Source organism: Pavona decussata, unplaced genomic scaffold (genome assembly GCF_977016875.1).
Source record: "Pavona decussata unplaced genomic scaffold, jaPavDecu1.1 SCAFFOLD_195, whole genome shotgun sequence".
Taxonomy (NCBI): Eukaryota; Metazoa; Cnidaria; class Anthozoa; order Scleractinia; family Agariciidae; genus Pavona; species Pavona decussata.
The window spans coordinates 1,668,749-1,680,495 of NW_028145604.1; the positions used below are offsets into that span (position 1 = coordinate 1,668,749).

Consider the following 11,747-nt stretch of genomic DNA (forward strand, 5'->3'; position numbering starts at 1 on the left):
TTTCGTTAAATGATACACCGAAACACGGATTTTGTGGCCACGAGAATATTCAGAATAACCCGAAAGAAAGAAGAGAGGATTAAGAAGAGAGAGGAGAGAGTAAAAAAGACCATATGACCTTTTTTTGTATACTGGCGAGTTTGGATTCGAACCGCGCCCTCGAAGAAGCATGATTTCAGCGGGCTCGTCTTCAAAACGTCCAAGTATATATGTAAAATACATACGCAGAAATATTCAAAATTCAAGGCAAATGTTTATTGTTTAACTTAGCTACTAAAACTTCAAGCTGCCGAACGTCAAGGATCTTCCTCTTAAATTGGTTTAATTGTTTACAAGTTCTCAAGCTTTCTGGGAGAGAATTCCACAGTTTATCGCGGAAAGAGAATCAAACAAGAATTAAAGTCCAAGAGAATTGAAGAGTTTTCATTTTAGAGGGCATTTGTAAGTCAACGAGAACACACGACAATTAGCAGTCGAACGAAGGCAAGAGTTTCAACTACATTATATCGATTCCAAAGAAAGTTTGAGCACCTATGCAATGTTCAAAACTCTCTGAGATTGTTCGGAAGTTGTTGACAGGGCAAAAGAATTGCAGATCAACCCGAACGAGAATTTTGAACTCTAGCCAATTCCCCGCAGGAGAGAACTTCCCTAAAATCGAGAGGCGTGCTCGTGATAGCTTTAAGCCGGGTTAACTTACTTCGTCGTTTAATACCACCTTGGTTTTGAGATGCAGCCAACTTTTCCGTTCCTTTTTCCGTTCATCTTACCTCTTTTATAAATCGCTGAATCTGACTTTGTTGTGTTGGGAAAGCTTCTGTGGCATAAAGCGGGGCACCAACGGAATTTTTAAAATGGTTCATCCTGTGACACAAAATACAAAGTAGAGAAAAGCAGTAACAAGAACGTTTCTAAACAATAGGCTTTAATTAGAAAAAACAATGGCTCTGCACGTGCGTTATAAAATTTTGGTACAACGTCCTTGGCCAAACAACAACGTGAAATGACTAAATTCAAGGTTTTGCGGAGAACTTGAGCACATGGCGGTAAGTTTTTCATTCTCTGTGTAAACGTAAACGCCGTTTCCATCAGTTTTGTTTCTGGATAGTTTGGCCACATTGTAAAAGTTGAACGAGTTAGAATAATCGCGAAGTAGTGCAAGCGACGCGAACTTATATTTTCAAGTAACGTTTTCGTTAGCCTTGCCGTCGTGGTTGTTTAAGCCTGGTTTACACGTACGGCGCAAGCCGGATAATAGACCCTTTAGTTTTTTGCACGGCAATTTCATCTATTTCGATCTTGAGTTTTCTAGCCTTGTTTACAAGGGAGCTATTTTCTGGGGTTTCGTCGATACGTGAGTTGATTTTCTCCAGCTTTTGGAGGAGGTTCAATTCCGTACTTCTTTCAGCGTTGGCTTTCTTTTTCGCAAAACGAATTGCAAATATCCGGATCTCCATTTTCAACATTTCCCAAAATAACCTTTTATCAGCAACATCCTTGTGTTTTTGGGTGGCGTGTTTGATGATGAAGCTCATTTTTGTGACGAAATCTTCATTTTCTAAGAGTGAATTATTAAATTTCCAGTAGCCTGGGCCTCTTTCTTCTTGTTTGTCTACAGGCTTGATCGAGATGGTGACAGGGGAGTGATCTGAATCATGATAGGCGGAAATGTCGGTTTTCGAAACGCGGCATAATAAATGCTTCGAGATGTGCCAGAAATCCAGTCTACATTTGATTTTCCCGGAGCTATTTCTCCACGTAAACTGTGTATCATGTGGATGTTGTTCTCGCCAGGGATCGACTAGGTCATAGTTGCAACGGAGTTCGTCGATCGAATGTATTACACTTTTTTTGAATTGAATGTCTTTACCTCCAAATTTATCGGAAGCGGACAGTGGGCAGTTAAAATCTCCACCAATAAGAATTTTGTCAGTTTGCTGGCCACGAATAGAATCGGTTATCTTCTGAAAAAAAGAAATTTGCTGGTTTTGGTCGTTTGGGGCATAAATATTAACGAGGCACAATTCGTCTTCGTTGACGGTGGTGTTTACAATAATAAATCTGCCGTTTTTATCCGCAGTAACATTCGTCACCTCTTTACTGAGTGAGGGACTGAAAAGAATCATAACACCTCTACTGTGTTTTGAGCCGTGCGCAAAGAAAATGTCGCCTCCCCATTCTGCTCGCCAAAAATTTTCCAAGCTAGCATCGCTGTACGTCTCTTGCAGAAAAATTACATCAAATTTTCTAATATGAAGCCACCGGAAAAGTTTTCTTCTTTTGATAGATTTGTTGAGGCCTCTTGCATTAAGAGAAACAGCATTTAAGGTCATATACACACTAGATTAGGAGAAAAATGCAACAAATACTTTTTTAACTTAGAAAAAAGAAGTTATGTAAAGAAACATATAACAAAGCTGAAGACACCTGACGGTAGTACTGTAGAGGATCCAAAAACTATATTAACCGCCATGAAAAATTTTTACAATCAGCTTTACACCTCTCAAAACCAGCTTTCAGCTGAACGCTTTTCTACCTTTTTCGATTGTGAATCCTTACCAAAACTCGACAGCACAAAGCAAGACCTTTGCGAAGGTCTGATAACCGCAGAGGAATGCCTTGCCGCGTTGAAAACGTTTCAACCTAACAAGACTCCTGGCACAGATGGGTTAACAGCAGAATTTTACCTTCGTTTCTGGCCCGATGTTTCTGGTCCTTTGATAGACTGCTTCAATCACAGTGCCTCACTAGGAGAACTTTCTATCTCTCAGAGTCAAGGAATCATCTCCCTGATCCCAAAAAAGAATAAAGATCCTCTTCTGTTAAAAAAGTGGCGCCCTATTTCTCTTCTAAACACAGACTACAAATTAGCAACCAAATGTATTGCGAAACGTTTAGAGAAAGTACTTCCGTACTTGATAAACGGTGATCAAACTGGGTACATCAAAGGTAGATTTATTGGTGAAAATATTCGCTTAATTTCGGATATAATTGAACAATATGAAAACAAGGACGGAATGATACTTTTCCTTGACTTTGAAAAGGCCTTTGATTCTTTAGAATGGGACTTTCTCTTTAAAGTGCTTAACACTATGAATTTCGGTCCAAGTTTCCTCAACTGGATCAAAACGTTTTACACCAACATTTCTAGCTGTGTTGTAAATAATGGCTACTCGTCGGAATTTTTTTCTCTCCAAAGGGGTGTTAGACAGGGTTGTCCTCTTTCAGGTTTACTCTTTGTTCTAGCTGTGGAGCTACTCGCCCACCAAAAAAGAATCGATGAATCAATCAAAGGACTTGAAAACGGAAATAAGATCACTAAACTCAGTATGTACGCTGACGACACCACCGCTTTCATTCGCAACGATTCATCCGCGGTGTCCCTACTAACTCTTCTCGATCAGTTCAGTGACCTTTCCGGCTTGAAAATCAATAAGTCTAAAACCGAGGGTCTTTGGCTTGGTCCTTTGAAAAGCCGATTAGGCAAAGAAGAACCTTTTGGCATTTCATGGCCGAAGCAATACGTCATTGCGCTTGGAATCGCTTTTCCTTATCATGTTCAGGTTGGGAATAAAATCAATTTCGACGAGAGGCTTGCCAAACTCAAAAAAGTTCTAAATACTTGGTCAAGTAGACATTTAACGATCTTAGGCAGAATTGCCATCGTCAAAAACTTAGCTCTCGCCAAACTTGTTTATAGTTGTTCCGTATTAAATGTTCCCAAAGAATTTGTAAAAGAAGTCAACAGCAATATCTTCTCTTTTATTTGGAAATTTAAGCCAGATAAAGTCAAAAGAAAAACTCTGACCGGCCCAATAAGCCACGGCGGTCTTAATATGCTCAATTTTGCTGACGTTGTTAAATCGCTCAAGACCGCGTGGGTTAATCGTTACTGTCTAGCAAATGACCGCCATTGGTGTGCCCTCCTTGATTCGCTTTTAGGTAAGGTCGGTGGAACTCTCTTATTTCAATGTAACTACGATCTTAAATTACTCGACCTCAAAAATCTCTCTGTTTTTTATAAAGACGTTTTAGCTGTATGGCAAGAGCTCAATTCCAAAGATCCACGTAACGCAAATGAATACAAACAAGAAATCATTTGGAACAATCGGTTTATAAAGATAAACGGAAAATCGTTTTATTATAGATCATGGGCTAATAAAGGCATTTTGAAAATAAGCGACCTCCTAAACATCCATGGCCAGTTCCTTTCGTTCGAAAACTTCAAATGCAAATATAGCGTTCGCTCTACTTTTCTCGATTATGCTGGTGTTCTTGCGGCAATCCCTAAAATTTGGAAAAGCGAAATCGTAGGTAATCTCACTAACGGCGATAACGAACCAGTTCCATCCCTTGACATCTCCTCTACAAAAAAAGCCCGTGTGATGCTTGCAGAAAGATCCTTTTCTCCCCCCATCGTTGAAATCAATCTTAGAAAACAAGGGTTGAATGTAAAGGCAGTATACGAGCTTCCTTTTAAAGTCACAGTCGAAAACAAACTGAGGAGCTTCCAATTCAAACTAATTCATAACATCATACCCACTAATCACTCTCTTTACAAAATGAATATAAAGGCTTCTCCAGAATGTGAACGCTGCCTCTTTCCGAACGAAACGCTTATTCACATGCTTTGCGAATGCCCCGACGTTAAAATCTTTTGGAAAGACATAATGATGTGGTGGAATGCTAAGCGCTCTGACAACATTAGTCCTAGGAATACTGAAATCCTGTACGGTTACAAACCTGAAACGACCACCTTCTACGCGTTAAACCATTATCTTCTTATTGCTAAATATCATGTTTTTCTTGCAAGAAACCAGTCTGAGACTCCAAATTTAAAGGTCTTTCTTGCCTTACTAGACAGCAAGATCAAATGTGAAAGACAAATAGCCATTAGAAATTCCAATTACGAAAAATATAGAGCTAAGTGGACCACTCTCAGCAACTACGATGCGTGAAGCACTTTAAGTATGAAAGTTGAGTAAGGGGAATCTTTTATTATCTCTTGTATGTGTGGGTGGGGTGCGTGTGTGTGTATGTGTGTGTGTGTTGTGTTAGCATCGTATGCAGGATGACGTAGCACGTGTATTTATTTCGTAATTAGTTAAAAAGAATACAAGCAATGTAAGTACAATTTCTGTAAGTAGGTCAAGCAATGTAATGTAATGTAGTAATAGTAGTGTAACTCAAATAGTCATGTAACGTAGTATTGTTTGTACGTGTCGTTGCTATGAATAAAAAAAAAAAAAATAAAAAAAAAAAAAAATAAGAATAAGCACAAGCATAAGTACAAGAAACCCACGTGTAAACCGGTGCGACGCAAGCATAAGCGCCTTGTGCTTGCGCTTGTGCTTATGCTTGCATCGTCCCAGTTTACACGTACGACGTAACGACGCAAGCATAAGCACAAGCACAAGAGAATGGAACGATTTCCATTCTCTTGTGCTTGTGCTTATGCTTGCGTCGTTGCGTCGTACGTGTAAACCGGGACGACGCAAGCATAAGCACAAGCGCAAGGAAAGGAAACTGAAAAATAGGCAGTCTCAGACTGCATGTGTCTACTGCAGTTATGGTATATGGTGATATAAAAGAATTGAAGAAAAGGGAAATAAGACTGAAATGAAAATGAAGAGGGAGGAGTGGAAATAGGATAGAGGTAAAAAAAATGGTTGTAAAAATATTGCACAGAATACTGGTGAGATTGAGATTAAGCTGGTATCGTTTACCACAAACATTTTGTAAGAAGAGAACTGTAACTTTATTCTAACATAAACAATATATTAAAAAATCTTACAACGTGAACCACAACTTTGTACTGAAAGCAATGCAGCAAAGTTCTAAACATAAAGTACTGAAAGCAAAGTTCTAACCTGAAACGTAGGCATAAAATGCAACAGAAACTATTAATCAATCTATACTGAACTTATGAATGGCAAGTATCATTCTTTAACCCTTTGAGTCCTGTCGTATTTCCATAGTTTTCGCATAAATTAACTTTTTCCTGCAGCGGTTCAAAATGCGCAGTAGATAAATAAATATCGTTGGCTTCCAAAATTAACTGCATATTAAACTGGAATGATTAAACAAATGTTTTCTGACGTAAAATAATATCGTTACTATTAATCATTTGCCGAAAAACACACTTGAACGCAAAAATATCTAAAATTCACGGCATGTTGATGAAGACCTTTGGCATATCAAATTTCAACCCGCTTATGCAACTTGTCCTTGATTACGCATTTGTCGCTTCTCAAACGCATATATGAATTGACAAAGACACAAAAATCAACAAAAAGCTTTTCCAACAAAACATTTTATTGAAATAAACGATGCATTTGCTATTAGAGGCCAAAACTTTCAGTTTTTCTTTTTGCGTGCGTGCAAACACGCATGTAAAATTTGAAGACACTCCGTGTTTGTTCAAAGCGATCACTCGCAGTAAATTGGGGCACGTTTGCGATGAAAATTACAGAAGTTACAGAATTCTGGTTCAAATCATCACTTTAACTATTTGTAAAAAGCAAATCAACATCGGAAAACATCATTTACCGTATTGTCGCCATTGTCCTCATCCGCAAATACAATCGCTTAGATCTCGGTCAGTCGAGGATTAGCGTCGGCTTTCGATAGGATTCCATTTGGGATTCCTGTGGCATTTACACTCTTACACTCTTTCACTCTTTCACTCAACCCGATGACATAGTGTCTACGCTTCTCTAGAAGCCGTAGACACAAAAACAGTTACAAGTGGGAGTTGTCAGCGTACAATCTAGTTACTCATGCGTTGCCATTTTCCGCCATGTTGGAATCAAATCTCGCGCCAAAAGGCAGCCAGGCTGCGCGATTGCGCCAAATTTGTTTGCTTCTGCGCTTGCGTATGTCACGTTATGCTTATGCTTATCGCACGCGTAAACATCCTTGTGCTTGCGCTTGTGCTTATTCTTATGCTTGCGTCGTACGTGTAAACCAGGCTTTAGAGTTCCTAGATTTTAAGGTTGAATTCAAGCGGGAAACGTTACAGGAAAGAAGATGAAGAAGAAGAGGACTATATAAAATAAAAATACAAAACGAAAATAAGAACACCACCTCCAAAAACATCAACAGATCACATACTCACATTTTTATCCCAAAGGGATCACTTGGGTTTACCTATAAAGAAATAACCCATATGAATTTAACACTCCATTTTTTCAGAACTTTCCAATTCAACTGGCAAAAGGAAGGTGACTACCATTGTTGTGAATAGTCGAGACAACAGCAACAATGTAAAATCTTTAAAAACAGAAAGACTTTTTTAATTTTCCAGACATGTTTCGACGGTACGTCCGTCATCGTCATTGTGACGGTTATGAAAACAAGTCTTGAATTTTATAGTGCACAGAATATTACGTTACATGGATTCAAAGTTACAACTGAGCTAGTATGCACGTGCACCAGTGACCAAAACAACTGTCAGTCAAGGTGCCTACAAGGTGCGTTTGATCTGCTTATTGAGGTCGGACTTTTCCCATTTATTTTTATGTACATAGATTCTGTTGTGAAGCAATTAAGGACGGTGCCTACTAATACAGAAGTATTTTTGCGTGTTTTACGACTATGCGGGAAAAGCAGATCATAGCACGGGCTATTGGAATCCAGAAAGAAAATTGGGGGTAACTACCCATTTTTTTAGAGATAATTAAGCAACAATAATACCAAAAAGCTGTAAAATATAAGGGGATGTATGGCGTTTTTTTTGATACCCACAATTTTCTTTTTGATACCAAGAGCACTTGCTAAGTTCTGCGTTCTCCAGATAGTTTTAAGCCACCCAAAAATCATGATCCCTGTATTAGTGGGAACCACACATAGGAAACCCGAGTATCTTGAGATGCGCAGAATGTATGCGCAGTAACAAAAGTAGGCAATAAGTTTTTAAAATTGGTTGTAACCTGTAGGTACAGTTACATTGTACTGTATCTCAAGGTCATGACGCAAGTGATAAAGCAGCTTCAGGTGTTTTCTGGTTGTCTTTGTAACTTCATACGGTGCCGATCTGAACTTCAAACATGAAACTTCAGCTGCTGCTTCAGCCTACTTCAGATGGAAAGTAACAACCTGCTGAACACAGAAGATCAATATTTTTCTCACCTGCTCAAACATAACAAACACTGCAGATGTGAAGAAGCGTGCTGTCCATCCAATGATTTCTGTGGAGCTAAGAATACGAATCAAAAAGCAACGTTGATATGCTGAACTGTTTATTATAATTTTAACAGGAGAAAACACTTGTACAATACAATACAATATACAACCAACCAACCAGTGCCAAGGATGGAGAAACATGCAACTGGTGTGAAACATGGGAAAACATGCAATTGATGAGAGGCAAAGGAAACGTGTAACAGGTACTAAGCACACGAAGACATGCAACTGGCATGTGGGGTGGGAGAACATACCAGCCAAAATGGTTGAGCATTTTGAGTGATTGGTTACAACCCTTGAAATATAGTTGTCTGGTCTAACTGCTTAAGGAATGATGTTGTGTCAGTTTTTCTGAAATTAGTTACAAATCAAAGTTCAACAAACCCAAATTCAACAAAAGCAAGACAAACCAATTTGTTTAAGAAAGTTCTTTCGTTCTTTCAAACGTTTACCATCAAGTGATTCAATAGTGTCCCTTGCAGAAGCTCTTTTGGCTCGTCATGCAATCTTTCCTCCCCAGCATTCGTTGGGGAGGAAAGATTGCGTGACAAGCCAAAAGAGCTTCAGTGAGGGAGACTAGTGATTCAATGACTCCTTTCTTGTTTGATTAGAGGTGACATTCTTTAGCTATACCTTTGTGGTGGGTCAATGTATGTAAGTACGACTTCAGACAGCAGCAAGGTTGGAGAAGAGGTGTTCAGTCCACATTTAAGAAGGCAGGTCTTCAGCGCTGATCGATTCTTTAAGTTACAGCCCAGTAAAGAGTATTTTTCACTGTTAATACCTGTTTAGTAGAACAGTATAATTCACAGCAGACTCGAATTACACAAATGGTATCATGTCAAGTATCCATGTTTATTAACTTTAAACATAAATAAATAAATAAATAAACAAATAAATAAATGACTTTGTGTTAAGGTGTCGAAGTATTTGGCACTCTAGCACTGATTGGTGACACTATAAATCAGTGAAATAAATATACAAACTGAACATAACATTTGTGAAAAATCCCAACTGGTGGGAGGTAAACCAGGCTTCAGTTGTTCAAAGGCCGGATAACTTTATCCAGTGGATAAGTCACTATCCGACAGTTTCAATCTGTGCAAATATTTCAGTGTTTCCTCGTGCACAAGCGAATATGCATACTCTAACCACAGTTAAGTTTGTTAGTGTAGGAAAACCTTGTACAACGTTTAACGTGAAGTATATTTTAGACCCTGAATAGTGCCTTATCCACCGGATAAAGTTATCCGGCCTTTGAACAACTGGGGCCAGTTGGCTATTTACAAAGCGTGGCCTTGGATTTGAAAACGGGGCTTCCGTAAAACAAATCCAAGTGGTAAGTGCAGGACTTGAACGCGGGACCTCCAGATTACAAGTCTGGTGCCCAAACCACTAGGCCATGCTGCCTCTTCCCTACAGCATTAATTTACACTTATTTGGTGGAATGGAGAGGGCAGGAAAGGCAGGAGGTGTTAATGTGGAAGTGTACATGTAGCTCTAGTAAAGGGTTAGAGTTTTAGTACAGGCCATCACACTCCCATAAATTAAGTGACTATGGAGAGATTAAGCCCCACCTCTCTCCCAGTCTGGGATTGCAAGGACTTCATGTTCCACTGAAGCACACTTCTAACTGATCATACAATTTTCACATAATTTACATTCAAAACAACAACAACAAACAAAACAACAATAAGAATATTAAGCTACCTCCTCCAAGCCACTGTTCATTATGTGAAGTGGTTGTACCAAGTGCTTGAGATAATTCTTTGTTCTGTAGAATCAAACTTGCTTTCTGTTTGACAACTTCTGGAAAATCAACCTACATAAAACCAGGATAATAACAAATGATCAGTTAGCAAAAAATTAAAAGATATATAATAGACCACTGAAAACATCATAGCTGCTTTCCTTGTAACTTAAAACTTTAACAGCTCCTCTTACCTCAAAATATTTTGTGTCTTTCAAAAATCCTTTATCAGCAAGTGAAAAGAAGAGTGTATCAAATCCAGCTCCCAGACAAACTATCTACAAGAAATGGTAGGGAACAATCAAAACAGGAATTTACATTACAGCATATGGGCAACTGATATAAAAAAATAAAAATACTTGCTGGTCTAAAGGTTAGATTTCTTATTTTCTACTAATCACGGTAATTTTGAAATAAAGACTGCTTTGTACCTGCTTCTGTGAACTTTTAAGGTTCAAACTTTGCAGAAATCCTTTCACCATAAAATGAATTGCCTTGGCTCTAATGTAGTATGACCTGTGAGACAGATAACATATGTTTTGCATAGTAAACACCTACAATCAGAAGCCAGTTTGGAATTTATTAACTAACATAAAGCTTCAATAAAATTTGTGTAGCCTCCTCTAATGAAGCCTTACGCCTCACTGGGATGGAAAGATGAGTGAGTGAATGAACTTCCTCTAACGCTGTCCTTATTACACAGCTTTCATGCAACAAGACAGACACCTCCCTAAGGCACACACCTCTCCACATCAGGCAGCTCTTTAGAACACACACTTCTCTATGACAGACACCTCACTAACACAGACACCTCTCTAGGACAGACACCTCTCTATGACAGACACCTCACTAAGACAGACACCTCTCTAGGACACACACATCTATATGACAGACACTTTGCTAAGACAGACACCTCTCTACATCAGGCCCCTCTTTAGAGCACACACCTGTCAATGACAGACACCTCTCTTTGATGGACACCTCACTAAGACAGACACCTCTCTAGGACAGACATCTCTCTTTGACATACACCTCTTTGAGACAGACACCACGCTAAGACAGACATCTTTCTAAGATGGACACCTCTTTAAGATGAAAGCCTTTCTAAGACAGACTCCTTTCTAAGACAGACACTTTTATATGGCAGACACCTCTTTGTGGCTGACTTCCTTTACCATGTACAGCCTGAGTACTCTAAGATCAGACAGACACTTCTGTATGACAGTCACCTCTTGTGAAGTGGACAGTCTGGGCTACACCCCTGTAGTGTCAAACATTCATCCATATGCCATTACCTATGAATTATTGGCGCCCTTCTGGAAGCTTTGGAGACGAAATATTGCAGAAACTTGTCCTCATAGTATCCTAGCGTGACAGTGGAAAGTTTGCTGAGCGTAGCACGATCATTTGTTCCCTGGACCTACGGTGCAGTAAGATAACAACTGTATCACGCCTGTAATTTTTTTCAATGTGCATAGCTCTAACCGATCATTTAATCTGAATAGTAAAAAGTTTAAGAAGTGAAGGATTAATCAAAAATCAAATCTGTAGATCAGTAGATGATCATAGATGGATGGCCGCAACTTGTGTTTTATAGACTGGCCGATGATAAGGTATACTAAAAAAATTCAAATATAAAGTAACAAAAGTGCAAAAGGTACAAGTAAAAGCGTGACAAAATATTACCTGAGTATCTGTCTTGTGCTTAAACATTTCACTGAAATGCATCAGAGGCCAGTTTCGTCCGCCATCTTTCTGGTTCATCTCCCGAGAGAGACTGGAACTAGACAATTACCGCTGACCAGTAGTCATT

The 11,747-nt window shown here is 39.0% G+C and overlaps 1 protein-coding gene across 4 annotated transcripts in view; it reads right to left on the bottom strand.

The window, feature by feature from the left end:
- The window catches only part of LOC146461668 (tRNA wybutosine-synthesizing protein 4-like), a 47,005-nt gene extending 35,270 nt beyond the window's left edge, over positions 1-11,735 (bottom strand). For 3 of the 4 annotated variants that reach the window (XM_085086760.1, XM_085086759.1, XM_085086758.1), the window contains exons 1-9: positions 11,621-11,735; positions 11,230-11,354; positions 10,366-10,450; positions 10,129-10,212; positions 9,895-10,006; positions 8,818-8,968; positions 8,131-8,197; positions 7,118-7,149; positions 771-864 (exon numbers count right to left, since the gene is read on the bottom strand). In XM_085086760.1, coding sequence (XP_084942886.1) covers positions 771-864; positions 7,118-7,149; positions 8,131-8,197; positions 8,818-8,968; positions 9,895-10,006; positions 10,129-10,212; positions 10,366-10,450; positions 11,230-11,354; positions 11,621-11,698 — 828 coding nt within the window. In that variant the 5' untranslated portion in view covers positions 11,699-11,735. The remainder of the gene's footprint in view (positions 1-770; positions 865-7,117; positions 7,150-8,130; positions 8,198-8,817; positions 8,969-9,894; positions 10,007-10,128; positions 10,213-10,365; positions 10,451-11,229; positions 11,355-11,620) is intronic. The other variant, XM_085086757.1, reaches the window with a different exon arrangement.
- Positions 11,736-11,747: the final 12 nt, after the last annotated feature.